General features: G+C 38.4%; 1 protein-coding gene across 2 annotated transcripts in view; it reads right to left on the bottom strand.

Annotated features, from left to right (window-relative positions):
- The window catches only part of Vrk2 (VRK serine/threonine kinase 2), a 109692-nt gene that overhangs the window by 9559 nt on the left and 81139 nt on the right, over window positions 1-18994 (bottom strand). For both annotated transcript variants that reach the window (XM_034508796.2, XM_076937987.1), the window contains 4 exons: window positions 17611-17743; window positions 8536-8656; window positions 5664-5722; window positions 1985-2151 (listed from right to left, as the gene is read on the bottom strand). In XM_034508796.2, coding sequence (XP_034364687.1) covers window positions 1985-2151; window positions 5664-5722; window positions 8536-8656; window positions 17611-17743 — 480 coding nt within the window. The remainder of the gene's footprint in view (window positions 1-1984; window positions 2152-5663; window positions 5723-8535; window positions 8657-17610; window positions 17744-18994) is intronic.

Raw genomic sequence — 18994 nt, 5'->3', positions numbered from 1 at the left:
AACTTAAAATTAAGAATCAATTTACCCACAGATAGTCAACTATATATTTGATATATTTAAACATCTATATGTACATAAAATGGTATAGAAATAGAGTCATTAATTAAATATTGATATGCTGTGGAATGTCTTCCTGCCTACATATCCAGGCTGATCACACTGATAACAAATTAAGATTTTATTGTATAAAAGCAAAAGGGAGAATGGGGCATGGGATAGGGGTTTCCTAGGGAGGGGAAATGGGGAAAGGGGATGGCATCTGAAATGTAAATAAAATATCCAATAAAAAATAAAAAATAAAAAATAAAAAAATTAAGATTTTAAAGTTACTGTTATTTTTAAGTAGTGTTTCTTAAAATCAAAGTGGTCTAATCAAAAGGAATAAAATATTTTTAATAAAAGCTCATTGGAAAATGTTCTATACTATGTTATTTTCTGCTTAAAAAATGGTTTCACAACAAATCCTCTTTGATTTGGAGAACTGAACACTGTATAGATATTGATTGAAATTTTATACTAGAAGATATAGTAGTTTTTAAATGCTTTCTTTTACATTTCAGTTATGCTTATGAAATTGAAAACTACAAGAAATGGTGAAAAATTTTTTAACTCTTAAGTGCTGACCATGCCTGTGAGGGGCACTATGTCAGGGAAATGCTGTTTTGTTTTGTTGGAAAAGTCATAAAAATACAAAAGTCAATAAAACTGTTAAAATAAGTCTCCATAATTACCAAGATCAAAATCCAGTGGCTTTTCATTAAACATGAACTTTTGTTCTGCCTCCTGTAACATGTAAACAGTACTGACAATTGGTTTGTGAGGCACTTGCTACAATAAAATGCAATTGTGTCACGAGAGAAAGGTGACAATCAGGGGATCATGAAAAAATTACATATTCTCACTGCTAGTTAATTAGCCATGCAAACCCTCCTCAAACAGAGATTCTCTTCTATTAGGGATGATTACTATGCGGGCCTGCAGATGTCAATACCACAGCCATTCAAATACTTCTTTTCCTACTAATTGAAGGTTGTAAAGCTCTTGTGCCAAGGTTTTGCTTCCAAAGAGCTAATTTATGACTAGAAGGATATTTTATGTCTTCGGTTGCAACAGCTACAAAATTCAGCAAATCAGAACCATCTGTGCACGGAGACTTGCTCACCATTCACCCAGCAGCTGCATTAGCCTGCATCCTATATTCCTGGCTCACGAGCACTTGTGCTGATCCAAAGTTCATAAGAAAAGTTAGAAGTGAATGGCATTCTAACCCTAACTTGTATCTCCAGCAGCAAAGAACGCCTTCTACATACATGTATATATGTATGCATGCATGCATGTGCATCATGTATTTACTATGGAGAGCTTCAAGTGAGAGTTCCTCCTTATCTGTGTAACACTGTTGTTAATCACAAGCTCAGGTTTCTACCATCCTCTTCTGAGAATCCTTTGACTTTATAATTGTTTGCTTTAAGAATTACCTTGATTTTTTAAGTTGATATGAGAGCATTTGTTCCAAGAGGCACAATAAAGGAAATAACAAATTTAGTAACAACTTTGCTAAGAAAATAATTCCTTCTATAAACTGAAAAGTCAACAGATATGTATCAATACTATCTAGGAATATTACGCAGCTCTGTGTTATGGTGAAACTAGGAGACAAAGTCACAGGGCCCAAGAGTGATTGAAAGCCTAAAAAGCACAGAAAGGCTCTCCTGAGTCAAAGCCAAGTGGCCTTTGGCTTTCTCTTTCCTAGTAATCAACGCACACGGCCATCAGCAATTGCCTCATTCTTTATCAACACACAGTAGAAACAAATCCCATTCTAAGAGACAACACAGGAGAATAATGTTCATGTTTCTTGGTGCTGGATTAACAGAAATAGGAATTAATGTAGCAAGCAAGTCACTTTTGCCCTGAGATGTCTCCACGGAGGCACTTTCACAGTGTGTGATTGGCAAGAGCACAGGGATTATGTTATACTTACTTTTTGATGGGTTGGAGTCCTCACATTGACACTCTGTGCTCTAGTGGAAAATTCCAGTGGCCCCAAAGGTACTCCATCTGGATTCAGAATTTTCTTGAGCTTCTGATAGTCTGGCTTGTCATCATAAGCTAAATTATGAACATACATCAAGAACTTGACAAGTTCACCTGTGAAGTATCAAGTTTTTATGTGTCACTCATAATTGGGAAGAATTATCAAAACTCTAATAATCTCAATATCTTTCTGTTACCTCCTTTTCTTTAAAAGACACACACACACACCTACCCAAATGAACAAAAAATAAACCAGTCTATAAAAAGTATTTAAAATAATTTAAAATAAAAATATTTTGAATAACTGACATGATTTGCTGACACTGGGATAAACTGACAGTATTGATGCTTACAATGTGCTACGTCAGGTGGAAGTCCCTGCACAATTATGAAGTACAGCTACTAACAACTACTCAAAACTATAGTCGATCCATGCTCTCCAGACATCTTTCAGGTTGAACATTTAAATGTTCACTTAAAAACAAATGTCCCCCATAAATCTAACTTCAAAGGAAAAACAGATTGTAAGTTTTACCTATAGGTTTCATTTTGCTGTTCTATGAGGATACTTAGACATCAGCATGGATTCATGGTTTTGGACATGGCTGGCTTTAACAAGGAAGGAGTCCTCCCTTGAGTCCTCTACACCTCCGTATCCCGTGCGCCCTGCTATTCTTGATTTTAGGTCAGTAGGATGAGGAGTTTTCTATTTTCTCTCTAATGTAAAAGTGTGTCACCAGAGCGACATAGTGACTTCACATCCCAGCTTTTATTTATTTTAGTGATGGGCTTTGAAGCCAAGGCCTCACACGAGCTAAGCACCAACTCACACACTGAGCTATACCCACTCACTAGTTTTTAAAAAGAAACACAATTAGTAACAAAAAAGGGATAGTGTTGCATTAAAATGTCTATTCTCTGTACTTCTGTTTCAAAAGGGTCATGGTAAAATCATATTTTCATTTGCTTACATTTCTATATAATTTTACCCTTTAAAAACTTACTACTGACCCAGTTATGAGTACCTCATTCTTTCTTGCTTGGTTGTTTATATTCCATAGCCAGAAAGTTGGGACAGGTCTGTGAGCCGAGGAGTAACTTCTAACCCTTTCCAGTCCCTTGTGTCCTCCCTCCATTCAAACAGACATAGAGAGGCACTAGGTCTCACTCTTTAGAGAAAAAAATTCCAAACTCACATTCATACTTTCTACGAAAACCAGGGTGATCTTGTTTTTAAAGTGTGTATGAGTATATGTGTGTGTACACACAAGTACCATTCCATTCATCAGTTAGAATTATCTAGAAATGAAGAGCTAATGTGGTTAAGATGAGAGCTCTTGGCTTTGTTGTTGTTCTGTGTTTTTAACAATCTAGCAATTAGGCAACTTACTTTCTCCTCTTGTTGTCTAACTTAAGAGATCAAGCTCTGTTACCTAACACCAAGTCCACCAGATCACTGGTAGCCAGCTCCTGATTTAGAACGTAATTTAACTGGCATTTGCTGGTATCCCTCTGGGAGCTACCAAATCTAATTCCTAAAGAAATACTTAGCAACACTCTCTGCCATTTTCTGGGACATATTCTGCTTTTTTTTTTTTTTTTTTTTTTTTTTTGGTCTTGTAATAGCCGGTAAGTTAAGCTTCATATAAATGACAAATCTATTTAATCAGAAGATCCAAAATGAAGAACAGAGCCGAGTTTGTTGGAAACAAATGTCTGTCAAAAGACAAAGGAAAACTCCCAGCATAGCACCGACTGAGAGTAGCTGTACAAAAGACCTCATGGGCACCAGTGCGGCATGAGTGAGGGTCAGGAAGCCCCAAAGGAAAGGAGGACTACCTTCATTATGGATTCATTTTCATGAGCCTCAAGCTCCATTTTGATGAAGCATTGATGAAGCATTGATGTAAGTATTACCCTTCCACAATCTGGGCTTATTCTTTGATTGACTTGTGAATTTCCAGAGCTACTAAACACAATGCATAGAGTATTATGGAATTATTACACTCTTGAGTTGTCTGCTTTTCTGGCTCATAACATCCTTGCTGACTACCAGTTCAAAACATAAAAAACTTCTGAAGCTACCATACGAGTTGGACACACATGTTGCAAACTTCTTGAGTGCTGTATGTACGTATGTGTGTGTGTGTGTGTGTGTAAATATATATACACACAAACAATAATACATGGTTTGCAAATCAGCTTATTTTCAAGGTTGTATAGGTTCTGCATTCTCCTAAGAAAATGTCCTATTAAACACTTTGTGTTCTAAGCACTGAAATCTGTTTTATAGTTACTAGTATAGAGGAAGTTCATGGGTGTGAAAAAGAGGAATCAGGTGTGACCCAGCACTAGATTTTCCATTTGACTCAAATTCTCACATATATCTAGCTAATGACAGAAGTATAATGGGACATAGACAGGCTCACAAGGATCCCCCTTCTACAATCTGAGGCATCCAAGACTTCTTTTCTAGACCTGAGTAGAAAGGACAAGTAAGTTAAGGGAGGCACATAACTCTAAAAGGAAATGGCATCTCTGATCATCATGTTCTCTGCCGTCTTGCTGAGGAAATATACTCTCAGACGTGGTAAGAAGGTGAAGTCAAACAGGGGCAAGGTCAGTGTGAGCAAGTTCTTTAATGTGGTTACAGAAGACAGCAAACAACAACAAAACTTGCAATTTTCAGCTTGTCCCTTCTGCTAGAAGAAAACTGTCACAGAAAGGGGAAGCCTAGCACAAGGACACTCAAGGGGACTTAGGACATAGAGGTGGGAACAGGCCTGAGTCATTCCTCTCTGATTTCCTTGGTCCATAGGTGAAGCTGGGCTGTGGATGTTGGGCTGCGAGGACATTTCTGTTCCCCACACACATGTGCAGGCAACTGTACAGGCCGTGTACATGTGCGCTCACACAAGTCAGCTAAAGGCTGAGATTAAGATTCACTCTGCTAAGCTGCCTGGGTAGATGAGAAGTCTGATGGTCGAGTGAGTTGGCTCTTTTCTATATGACAAGCAGCTTCATGCTCAAGTCACTGCATGGGTCACACATGCGTATAAAAGTGACCAGACTGGGAACCAGCTCTCTTTACCATTTGTACCAATAATGATGCCACCGAACTCAGAAAGAATGCTCTGTAAACTTGAAGGAGAAAACTAATTGTATCATACACTGCTACATGCCCAAATCAGGTGATTTTCTTATCTAAAAAGTTTTGCTGACTGATCTGTATAATATAACCCAGGTGTAAATAGCATTAAGGCATGAAGTAATTACGTTCTTCAAATATACTGACTCAAAATAGTCTTTTTATAGGTTGACTTTATCTCCATTCAAAAATAATTCTAAAAATACCAGTTGCTATTGAGTAACCTATGAATGACTCTCAAAATATAAACCTAAAACTCTAAAAGACAAATAAACAAAGAACTCAGAAGAGCTAGACAGTCTCTGGAGTGCCATGGTTTTGGCTCTAATGTCAAAGATGACTTAAACATCTTTTTTAGCAAACTATCTGTGATTCTGAAGCTTGAGGCCTGTGGGAATGGGAGTGGGTAATGTTAACCTACACAAAGCAGCTCCTGTGATAACCTGTGAATGGAGAAAAGTTTTATTGACCAACTTACTGCAACTGCTTCCAGAAGGAGCCCACTTAAGCACTGACTCTGGGAGTTCATCCAGCAGGCTAAAGAAAAAACAGATAGCACACAGTGAGTGTCTTCAGCCCATCCTCCTTGTTTCAGGTAGAACATAAAAGTCTGATTCTGTGTTGGTAGGACATGATTGTGCCCTTTTTGTACCCAAATGTAATGAGTGGGAGGATTAGCAAAGTGGGGGATGGCATTCCTTAGTTCTTATTGGCCAGTTTTACACTTGTAACTACCTAGAGGCCAACCAATGTAGAAACATAGGCTATTTAACTCAAATTGTACACAACTGAGGACTGTAGAATGTTTTCTATGAAGTTTCCTAAAGAAGAATAAAAAAACACATATAAAATTGACTGTGGATGAAGTCTTTTACTCCTCTTACATTTAGAGGTGTGGGGTCTCTGCGGATGTCACGGCAGGCAGCAAAGGGATCTGCTAAGTGGTGAGAATGGGAACTTGGTTCAAACTGACTTTTTCAACCTGGATCAAAACTTCAAGGAGTCTGATGCCAGGGGTATACTGTCAGCATATTTAAACATAGTAGAATTCAGGGCAAAGCTTTCTAGTTAACGATCATTTTAACTCTAGGTGCAGAGTAAATCTCAGGGTGGGACTACTACATAGAAACTTTTGAAAAGTACATGTGACATTGAAGGTGGGGTCTATAGCTAAAAGGCCTAGAATCTAATGTGGCCTCTGAGATAGCATTGATATCAGTGGGCCATAAAATACATGTGACATCCCCCCTAGGATGGGTTCTACTTACTGGGAACCACAGATAAAGATCTAGGGAGAGAGAGTCTGGGGCAAACATTCTGGAGCCTTTGGGGGAGGCTTGCCTCCATAGATAGCAAAGGGTAGCAGTTTAACAATATCCACTCTCACCTTTCTCGGTGGGAAACAGACATTTTATCTCCTCCACTGAGGAGAGGCCACTGTGTCTTTATCATTGCTGGTCTCCCTAGTGACCCGTGGGCAAAAAGGCCTTGGTGTGTCCGTGGAGTTATTTTCCTCATGTATCGATCACTCAAAAGGGGTGATTTTTAGTTCTCTATGTGTTCTACCCTGGCAAGAGTTTATATTATTCAATGGCTAAATAAGTTAACAAGAAATATCAATATAACAAACACCTGGTAAATGCTTTCTAGTATTTGGGGCTAAATAAATATCACTCTCTTAATTTACTGTAGCAAAAGTATATAAAGCGTCAACTAAAATTATAGATAAAGTGAATGAATCACCAAGAAACAGGCAGAGATGCAGCAGTACATGTAGTGATCTCAAGTGACTCATGACAGCAGAGACAGAAGGACACGGAGCTGTGGCCAAACCTGCCATCCTGCCTCGTGTTATACCTTCACAGGCAAATAAGGAAGCACTTACTACACAGGAAATCTAAAAATTGTTAAATTTTGATACATGATATATTAGCTCGACTAGTATTTGGATTTATATTGTTAATCAAATAAAAATGAAGACATTAACATATGCAAAGTTGAGGTAACATTTCACTTATTAAAACTCTATTTTTTATGCAATATCCTTTTAGTATACATGAATACATGTGGACATATTCACTAGTTATCAAAATGAAGGCATCTATATACATGTTGATACAAGACTAAAATAAGCCATTTATCAGTCTTATAAAAGAAAGATTGTTAGGCTAAATGCTGGCCTTTAACTAAATGAAGTATAGTATATAAATTAGTTAAACTTAGCTCACAAAGTGTGTACAAGAACTGCTTATGAGTGTTGATGCCCACGGGTTCACTTGGCTGCAGAGTGGAGAGTGCCAGTTACACAAGGATGAAATGAACAGAACTCTTCAGAGTCCCAGCTTGGTCGGACTTGCACCAATGTGTCAGGGACTAGGGTGCTCAAGATTCCAAGTGCAAGTACTATACAAGTCAGTTTGCAGAGATCTGCCATTTCCATCCTTTAGCCCAAACCTTCTGTCTTGAGCACAGATTCTACAGTGAATCCAAGCACAGTGGTTGAATTTCTAACCCCAGCATTTGGGAGGCTGAGGCAGGAAGATCATGGGCTACAGAGTGAGACCCAGGCCAAAACATTTAAATCTGAAGATTGATTTATCTGACTGAACTGCATGTGGTGTCCATTTTCATTACCTGTCTTACTAAAACTCCTTGCTGTGCCTTGCTGCACAGCAGTCTCTCCATAGATAACTATTTCAGCCTACCTCAGAATGTGAGGAAAAGTTGCCCACTCTGTACCATGGACCAGCTGACCAGTGAGAGGCTTGTATAACACACTTTGTTCTGAAACTGACCTCCTTATGCTAAGAGAATCAAGGTAATAAACTTTGAATGTAGACTATATTTGAAAGGTTTATGTGGCTGCAAGTATGTTTCATATAAATAGCTTATATAAAAGTTTTCTTTGTTTCTACTTCAAGAAAGAAAAAAATATGCTTTTGGAGACAGGAATATGAGGTATGCTGTTCTCACCTGAGAAACACAAGCCCTCCTCTCCCACCTCACGCTGCTCCTCTGCACAGTGGATCTTGATCACACCAAAACCAGACTAGTTCCATACCCAGGTCCACACTAATTTACAAACAGTCCATCTTGTAAACACCTCCATAGGATCTAAGTGCCAGAAAACAGCATGTCTGGAAACTGATGTTTTTATTTTACATCTGTACTGTAAAATTATCAAGTACAGATAATTTTATGTCTTCATGATTTTTGTTTTTAAAAAGTAATTTTCAAGCTGATGACATTTGTTTGTTCTCATTATGGCCAAGGGGCAATTCTCTCTGTCATTTCTACTCCCTGCTGTTATTTCGGCTGCATAAAGGGGTGGGGTGCTGGAGAATCCCTACTTGGTTTTAGCAGTCTGGACAGCCACAGGGTCCTCCAGCTTTGTTTCCCAAGGCAGCTTCCCACAAAGCCAGCGCAGCATGCAGTAACCCAGGATCTCAACATCACTCCTCCTGGAAGGGGCTGCAGAAAGGGAGGATAAGAAAGTTCGTGAGAAATAGAGAAATCTTTGAGTGAGCTCCCATTGACGAAATATGAAAAAGCCAAATGGGCAGGGCGTCATGTTTACTCAGCTGGAGTAACATTAACCGTCTGGGCCTTTGGCCTCGGTCCACAGACAGGCAGCGACTTGCTGCTTAAGTAAGGGTCAGTTTCTTCACCTCCTCCAACTTCATCTTTCCTTAGTCTAGCCTGTCATATGAACTTGATCCCATGGCCTCTGACATGATCCAGACAACCCATAACCCGGCACCAACACTTTCTCAAAGAGCCAAGCAGTAAAACAAAGAAATAAATGTCTGCAGCTAAATTGCTAACACATGTTCCAGGAAGTCCATGGGGTCTGCCTCGGTCACGCAGAGACCCTCTGAGTGCAGACTAAACACTGACGGCCTTTCCTATTCTGTCACACCAGTGGTCGCACTTGAAGCCAGAAGAATATGACAAAACTGCCATCTAGTGTGCAGTCTTTAAAACCAGGCCCAAGAAGACCTGCAGTTCTGTGGAGGAACCACAACCATGGGCACACAGCTCCCAAGTGCTACACACATCACCTTCAGATACAAGAAGCTCTGCACAAAAATACTAGTCTTGAATCTGAAAGCCAAAGGTGAGGCAAGCATGGGGGGATATGGTGGAGAAGGAAGTTCTGAAGCCAAATAGAGATTTATTGTTAGATGGTTTTTCTTAAAACATAGTAAAAGAACATGCTCAGATGCCAGTACATATCATGATTATCAAACTATTAAATGCTGTGGACTAATTTCATCTCAATTTGACAACTTTTTTTTTCTCAAGTACCTTATAACAAAAGACAATAAGACCTAAGACTTGTTAAATTCAACTGACACTTAGTAATAAGTCATTGAATTAATGACTAACACACTTAGTGAATGCCTATAAAATAAAGTCATTTTATAAGCATTCCAAACTGTTATAAAAACAATAAGCTGGTATTTATATCTATTCTACTACTTGAATGTTCATCTGTGCAGGGATATGTAATATCCTGAGCAATATATGGTTGTTAAAGCTGTTGTAAACAGGTATCCATTTCATTGTCCTTAATGAAGTAAAGTCACTGAGTGGACTAGCTCTTTAATTTACAAAGACATTCACTAAGAACAATTGTGCCACCACATGTGTAGCTACTCTAGGTCACCATATATAGTTTGAATGGCACTACACATTGTAGCTACTCTGGGTCACCATACATAAGTTGTTATAAAAGCACAGAACACATACTTGATCTTAACTGCTATTCGAGTACTGGGTTATTAAAGGCCCTTCAATCTAGTAGAAAGCCAGGCCCATGGGTGCTGTTTATTTTTTGCATGGGCTTCAACAATTTCCTAATGCAGGATTTGGCTCTAGTATTAAAATAAAACACAGTCTCTGCCATGCTGTTATGCAATGATTTCTTGTGCATAAATCTCCCATTAATAACGGAATGGCTCCATTTGTACAGATGTATGCACAAGTTCCTTTTCTATTACAGGAATTCCTGATTAGCATCAATTAGAAAAATTCACATCCTTTACTATTCAAAAAAGGGTATTCTGACACGTGTTTGGGGGATACTGGCTACACAGAAGAGGAGGGGAAAACAACCCAATATGAATGAATGAATGAATGAATGAATGTGGAATGAACCTTCTCAGGGACTCCAGCCACCTCCAGCTGAGGGACACGGCTGAAAACACTATTTCATAAACTTGTCTTCATGTAAAATAGGCCTTTGAGAGTTGAGTTCACTTTACTATTATAGTTCAGTCTTATCTAATTAAATATATTACCAAATTTTCAGTCTTTCACTGTATTTGCTCCATTAATCAGTATAGTAAGCAAACATTTTTCCAGTGCTCTGAGTGCTACAGAAACATTTATAATGTTAAACAGAATGGCCGTGTGTTCCTAGCCTAAGAAGCATAGCAAAAGCAACAAACATGTTTTCTAGTGTGTCTCTCTGGCTGAAACTCAATCCCAGAGACACAAAAACTCTTGATCTGTTTTAGGGAAATTAAACTCTTTCATCGCCACAACCCAGCTACTGCACAGAGAAGTGTAATGCTTTTTAACTCAAAAACAAAAGTTGAGTAGAAATTATTAGAAATCTCTGGGAACAGGGAGGGTGACTCAGTGGCAGAGCACATGCTTTATGGTTTCATCCCCAGCACAGAATAATAATTTGAAAAATTTTAGAGCTAGGAGACATGGTTTGGTGGTTAAGACTGCTTTGTTACTCTAGCAGAGGACCCAGAATTGGTTGCCAGCATCTATATGAGGACTCACAAGCATCTGGAACTCCAGTTCCAGGAGGCCTAACACCATCTTCTGGCATCTGCAGGCACCAGGCATGAACATAGTGCATATACATGCCTGCAGGTAAAACATGCTTACACATGAAATAAAAATAATTTATTTGAATTTGAAAATATTTTAAATCTTAAAGCTACTTGTTTCATTGTAGACTTTCCCAATCCATTAAAATGCTAATTGGGCCAAGAAATGAACAGAGTTCCAGAGTAGGAATCCATAAAGCAAGGTTGGAATTCCATCCCTACCTCCACTCCATCCTTGGCTCTGCAGCTTAATGATACAGGCAGTCTATTTGCCTTAATACACTGTATTCACTTAGATGGATAGCATATTATGAGTTGTTCTCTCTTGAAAACATATGTTTGCATAAGATAGTGAACTATACATAAGGCTTCGGTTACATTTCATAACTAATGTTATCATTATTTGTAGGTCTTCATGTAGATTCCCAACAACTCAAACTTTTACTTTCTGTTTGGCAATTTTTCCATCAAGAGTTTTTCTCTCAACTTTCTTAAATTAGTTTCAAAATACTATTTAGCATCTAATGTTATTGTGCATACTAACACGAAGCAAAGCAAATTACTCTTTTCACGGAGAATATGTTGTTTGCAATTGCTCAACATTTCAAAATGATAAAATACTGCCAAGTATAACAATAATAAAAAAATAGGCACAGGTGGAGACTCAAGTTCTATTTCAGAAAAAAAAAAAAAAAAAAAGCTTCCATAAATAGCTGACTCTAGAATTCATAATTAAATAAAACAACTATGTGACTTGTGGAGAACAGCTACTGGCCCCCACACGGAGGACTGCATTATTACTTTTTAATCATTTCAGCAGTGTCAATATTACTAATCACATTGACAATAAGAAAAAAGCAGTGCGAAAGGTTAAATGACGTACTTCCTATCAGAGAGCAAGCCTGACAGAGTAACCCTGGAGCCATTTCTTTCAGAATGAAGAAAGCACACTCTCCATCTAATGATGGCCACCATCCTCAGTTTTAGAATCATCCAACTGATATTACCTCACTACTTTTCAGTATGGCAGGAGCTACATGGCACAGATCTTCTGACTTAAAACACAAAAAGACACCGTGCAATAGAGAAGTAAGTGGTAGATCCCATCTTCGCTGAATTACTGACAACATCCTCCTTGCAACCATCCTTTCTGGAAAGCTCTGACCCCATCACTCTATTATGGTAACAGAGTCTCTATTAATAATATTAGTTTATAAAGTAATAGTCTGTCTAACCTGGGATATAATCACCAGAAAGGTCACACTAGAGATCAAGTGTGCACTCTAAAGTGGGGTAATAAGCTGGATCGAGTCACCAAAGGTAAAAAGAGAAGAATGAAAGGGTGTTCACTGCAAATGCGCCTGGGCAGTGTAGGCAGGCTTTCCAGTTTCATTTCTTATAATATTAGGGAAGACAAAGAAGACACAAGAATGAGTAGGAAATAAAGCAAGCTTGAGAACACTTGCTTCCAGTAGACAAGATGTGCCTAACATATTACTATATTTAGTATGAAATTATGAGAAGATAGAAATGTTTGAACAAGAGAATAACCTGAAAGGGGATGCTGACTATGGCAGAAAAAATTTATACTTTTTCTTAGGCTTCTAGCTGTTGAGTGTGTTGTTGAATATTTTGTCAACTCACATGTACAAAGAACAAGAAAATATTACTGTGGTTCCTGTTATGATTTGAGCATCATATGTCTGCCACAGACTTCTGTAATGGGCTTGGTGGTTGACTGAGGAGCTTCTGGGGCATGTGCCCCATGGCATTGGGATAGGGGCGTGATCCTGAGGTCTTTACCCCTTTGATGCATTAATAATATAATACCGGAAGTGGGTAAGGGGTAGGGAGCTGGCCTTCCTGAAGGAAGTAGCCGCTAAGTAGTCATTTGCTGAGTAGGCACTCACAGTTGCTCCTCCTTTCTCAGCCGCTCCTCTTCTGCTCATGGGACGCCATACAGAGGTCCTGCACGACATGACTCCACTCCAGCAATGTGCAGCTTCACGATGCAGCCAGCATCAAGGAAGCCAAAGACCATGCCTGGAACCTTTAAGGCTGTAAACTAACATATATCTTTCTTCTACAGATTTATTTTTTCAGACATTTTGTCACAGCAAAGCAAAGTCTGACTAATGTTCTACCACTTGTTATGATTCCAAAAATGACTGGAAGAGAGTAGAGTGCAAAGTATCATGTTCCAAATAAATGAGAAACCTCACATCTGGGTTTGCTTTTTCTCTTTAGTACCTTTTACATTCTAGGTCCTCATTTGTGTGTGTGTGTATGTGTGTGCGTGTGCATGTGTGTGTAAAATGTAGAGTGATTAGGAAATATTATTCAATAATGCAAGGAGAGTTTGTATTTAGGTACTAGACATTGTATCTTCCTAACCAAACAGTTCAATTAAAAGCCAAGAAATATTACAACTTAAAGAGACGTGTATAAATGTCAAAGGGGTGTGTGGATGAGATATATCAGTGAATAAATGTACTTGCCACTCAGTTTGATGACCTGAGTTTGACCCATGATACCCATATGGTAGAAGGAAAGAATCAAATCTGTCAAGCTTTTGTCTAACTTCTACACCTGTGACACAATACCCCCCACCCAAAATAAATGTAATAAAAAATCAAATGTAAAAAAGGGTAGATTTCACATAGAATCAACGATTTCATTGTCTTTCCATGTTAACCAAAGAAAGAATATATATATATATATATATATATATATATATATATATATATATATATATATGATCAAATTCACCAAAAAAGAAGATACTAACAATATAGTTTTCTGACTTTTGGAAAATATAGGGTGTCTCAATATTTAATGGTATTACTTAATATCCTATAATAGAAACATGAGTTTGGTCCTTTGACTTAGTTATAGAATCTAAGTTGTGGGCCTCATCCCATCACACCAGCTTATTAGATAAAAAGGCCTTCTCAGTTTCCTTTACATGTACTCTGTAAGCAGAGTCCTGAAACAAAATGAAACCATGCAAGAAGCCATACAAGACTTGGATTCCATGGCAAAAATATTTTTAAAGCATGCAACATATTTTTCTTTGACACTGGGTATCTTATATAACCAAACAGACATTTAAAATGCAATTTAGATATCATATTTTATGGTCATCAATGATGTCAAATTAGAACAGGTATTACATACTCAATGCCCAGGTCTGAAGTGTTTAAGAAAACTCATTCTGTTAAATGCAGTCTGTCTCTAGAGAAATTAGGTATTGACTGCATGCCTCAGTGAGTAGAAAAATCTACAAAAATCCATATTACACATTGATCCAAATATTGCTTCTTAACATGACTAAGAATGCAACAAATTCTAAAACAGTGTCTTTGACACACATATAATTCTCTTTAATTATCTTACAACAAGAACAAAGTATGTCAGTGCTCGTACATGCTAGTTTTTATGGAGCAAAAAATTAATAATGAAGAACAAGTCTAATGTCCTTACTCTAGTTTTACACTGAATGAAGCATCAGCAGCAGGAACTACCCTGAGGTCACACAGAGTACTGGGTTTGGCAGAGCAACTGCCATGTTTAAAATCACAGCATTGATGAAGCAAGCACTCCCGGGAGTTACCTTCTTCCCACCCATCCTTTTGTCCTTCCACCTCATCTTGGTATGCCCCTCTGCACAGCTTTGGGTTTTCATGAGCTTCTTAGTAGCACACCCGGCCTTTTCTTTCTTTCCCTTTCATCTACACTCCCACTACGTGAAGCAGAGTTAGAAAACATGGAGGGAAGAGGAGTAAATGACCATTAGACACTATATGCTCAGGGTCTAGATAACCACTAGGAGAGTCCGGAGGTCGGTCGGCAGCGTGCTCAGAGCGGAAGCGCCCCTTCCCGACTACACACAGGAAGACTTGCTGTGTGGAAAGCACTGGCAAGTACAGGCTTGTTTCACAGTCTAACTCTCCTGGAGTCTTGTTACTTCCTTTTGCGGTACTTTCTCCCTTGGAATGAATTAGGAAAATATTTTTTCAGATCTTAAACCACACAGTGGCTGTGTTAATAGTTAACATATGAATATTTATAAATCTGATTTTCTCCATTTGCATACAGGATTTGAACTCTTTTGTTCTGGTTTCTAAATACATCTGAATGATTAGTTCATTTCTAACACAATTCTTAAGCTGAAATGGTTCATTTTCCAAAATTCAATGGGAAATATTAGGAACAAATACTGTTAAACACATGTGAAAATATCCAATCTTCCATTTCTATACAAGAACCGTTACACATACATTTAGCAAATACATGTATATAAGTTAACATACGTGTAGACATATGTGGACATACAGATATGTATTTACAAAAATGTTAACATGCTAAATGCATGAAAGAAATCTACTGATTCATAGGAAAGCTGGACCATCTGTGATAAAATGAATACTCATTCAAGCACAAGACTTCTCTGAAAATATCAAACCAGTTCATTGTCTCTTTCCATCTCTATGACCATGCTGAGGCAAATCTTCTTCCCAAGAAACAGAGAGGTGAAATCTACGTGTACCAAGCAATGTATGATTGGGAAGATGAAAGTTTGAAAACAGAGCAGAAGCTGTATTACATCTTATGAAGACACTGCAAAAAGTACTATGCAAAATGAACTAAAGGACACTCAGAAATACTGCGGTTCAATCTCTGGTTAAAACAACACACAGCCCACGCTACTTCTCCCACAGTTAAATGGTCCCTTCCACAGAATCAGCATTAGAACAGTAGTAGCAATGCTTGAGAATCTGTGTGGTGAGTTTCCAAACATAACACTAGGTGAGGAGTCTGTCTGTATCTCTGAAGAGTCTATTCTGTATCATAAGGTAAGCCTGGCAAAAGTTCTTTCGCTCATTGAGAATGAGAGAACAAGGTTACAATGCACCTCTGCCTGTGCTGGAGATGACTTAGTGGTTAAGAACTTTTACTGCTGTTGCAAAGAATATAGGTTTGGTTCCCAATATCCTCATGGTGGTTAATAGCCATCCAGAACTCCAGTTCCCGGGAATCCAATGCCTTTTTCTGACCTTTGTGGGCACCAGGATGCATGTGGCGCACACAATTACATGCAGGCCAAACTCATATAGATAAAATAAATGAATCTAAATAAATTGTTTAAAAACTGCCACTATCAATCATCACTTTGTTTCCATATTTCACAATTTAACCAAAGCCAAGTAACATTTTACCTTTAAGTGTTACCTATGTCATTAACAATGTAACTGATGAAAATTACACAGTACTGATCTTTATTTGAGAAAGACAATGTTATGATTTCTTTTACTCTGTTCCTGAGTATGAAAGTTAACCTGCAATTCAGAAACTGTCCCCTGACAATATTCTTAGAAGAAGGTGGCACACAGTCAACACACTGGCTCCACCTTCTTGGTGGCCTTCCTTAAAAGATTGTGGGTTTTAATTGCTCTGGAAAATGATCAACACCCTCTGTATTACATGGTCAATGGTCCTTTTAATAGGAAAGGCAATAACATACAGTTGTTTGCACCAACTAAAACTCGTTAGAAAGTATTAGTTTAGGGTAAGAGTTCAACAACCATTATCAGTGCAAATGTCTAATTGATGTTCAGTGAAGATGATTTCTTTCAGAGCTGTTTAAAAATTATCTGTTTGCTTTACCATGTCTGATAATACTTTTATAAACAAAGTTTGCAAAGAATATAATTTTGAAAGCCAAAGTTTTTTAATAATCGCCATTTTTTTTCACTAGCATAACATTAGAATTGACTTTTTGTCTTGCTGACAGAGCAACTAAGAAAGTACAGTTGCACTGAGTATATTGATTGTGAGCAAAGCAGCCATCAGTGGGACTCAGCACCATATATTTTCAATATTGACCTCCTACTTCCTTTTCCATGGCTTTCTGGGTTGGTATTGGATTTGGACTGCTGAGTAATAAACAGCTAAGGTTTAATTAATGGTAAATGAATACAAGACATAGGTTATGACTTTAACTAATTAGGGAATTGTTGAATTAAGTCTGCCTTGGAATGCAAGGCAGTACAATCAATATCCAATAAAAGGGCTATGTATGTAATTTACCTGCAAATGTGTTTCCAATACCATCAAAGTGAGTTTAAATAAGTAAGATCTATGAAATGCGACTGGGAGAGATTTCCCAAGTTAACACTTTGGGGGTTCAGAAGATACTGCTGTTCTTGAGAGGGTATCTCATGCAAGGCTCTGAGAAGGATGCAAAGGAAACAGAATAATGCATGACCACCACTGCCTCTGATGCCCCTCAGCATAGCCTAGCAGCCTCACGGACAGACCTGTGACTTCTCACCTGAGGAATGTCAAACTTTGCTCCCTTCTCAAGAGCCACAAGCTCTGTGTAGTCACATGGTTTCTGATTTCTGTCAGATATTTACTGAGATAACAGGACTTCACCATTTTCCACAAAAATCTTCCCAGAGTGCTTACCCTTCAGCCTGAGCATGTAACAGTCATCTCAGGTAGCAGCTTCAGCCCTTGCAACTCAATCATCCTTCTGAAATAAAAAACATGAACCAGAAAAGAGAGTCCTACCCACTCCTTTGTGTGCATCCAAACTTGTAAACTCGATTGTCCCATTATGGCTCTTTCTGGGATCTTCCTGATACTGTTTGTGGTTCCCATTGGGGCGATATCTATAGGAAAGTCCATAGTCTGCAAGATAAACCTGGAAGAGATGGAGAAGCTAATGAGTAATATTTTGTTTTCTGAAAATATGACCTTTATAATCAAGTCTTAAGAAACTTGTAAGTTGTAGGCCAGTGAGGTGGTTCAGTGGGCAAAGCACTTGCCACCAAGCCTAAAGTTATCTGAGACCCACCTATAACTCACAGGGCAGAAGGAGAGAATCACCTTCTGCAAGTTGACTTCTCACCTCCTAACCTCCACACATGTACTGTGGTACAGGCAAGCAAGCATGTGTGCATACACACAGATACACACACATACGTACCACAAAATAATCAATGAATTATACAGTTTAAATATGTTTTAAATAGAAACCTGAAAGTTAAGAGAAGGGCTAGAGAGATGGCTCTGCGGTTAAGAAAACTGACTGCTCTTCCAGAGGGTCTGCATTCAATTCCCAGCAACCACATGGTGGCTCACAACCATCTGTAATGAGATCTGATGCCATCTTCTGGTGTGTCTGAAGACAGCTAAAGTGTACTCAGATTTTGTGTACTACATTTTGAAACATAAAATGTAGTATCTGAGTACTAATAAATTTTATTCAGATTATGCAAAACTGAACATACTAAGTAGACAGTCTATGGTTCTGCTAGAATGATTCAAAAGGAAGTGTGGGGAGTGGTTAGGTCTGGGAAATATTGTCAAACAAGAAAGGGAAAGGCCTAGGAAGAACCATTCCTTGGAGTTCTGCTTCAGACAGTTACTCACAAAGTATGTTCACAAGTTTGCAAGCCACTAAATTAATTCAAGCCCAGCCAGGCAGTCATGGCTTCATTTCCCCCAGGAGACAACTGAGCACCCAAGTAGCCAATAACTCATCTGAGTCACTGGAGCAATGAAGGGAAGAGGGTTGGAAATCAGGCCAGTGTGACTGGATGCCCCTCCAGTATGGCCGAGAATTTGGCAAGGCCTGAAGTTACACTGAAGTGAAAGTAATGTCAACTATCACTCAGCACCCATCAGGAGCCACAAGTTAGATCTTATGCTGATACATTTTAAAGATAATTTATGAGATGATTAAAAAAAAGGAATAAAAGAAAAAAGAGGAAAGATGGAAGGAGAGAACAAACTTAGGGAAGCCTAAATTATTCACTGTCTAGCCAATCTCCAGTACAGGGTGAAGTTTGAGTTAATAAACCATATGAAGGGAAAAACAACAGGTAGTTAGTGGTTTTTACTTTAAGCAAACAAATAATATTCCCCTGGTTTTAGATAGCCAACCTTAAGA

Source organism: Arvicanthis niloticus, chromosome 7, assembly GCF_011762505.2.
Source record: "Arvicanthis niloticus isolate mArvNil1 chromosome 7, mArvNil1.pat.X, whole genome shotgun sequence".
In the NCBI taxonomy this organism is placed as follows: domain Eukaryota; kingdom Metazoa; phylum Chordata; class Mammalia; order Rodentia; family Muridae; genus Arvicanthis; species Arvicanthis niloticus.
Note: the sequence above shows the minus strand (reverse complement) of the source record. Positions and strands in the feature narration are given on the sequence as shown.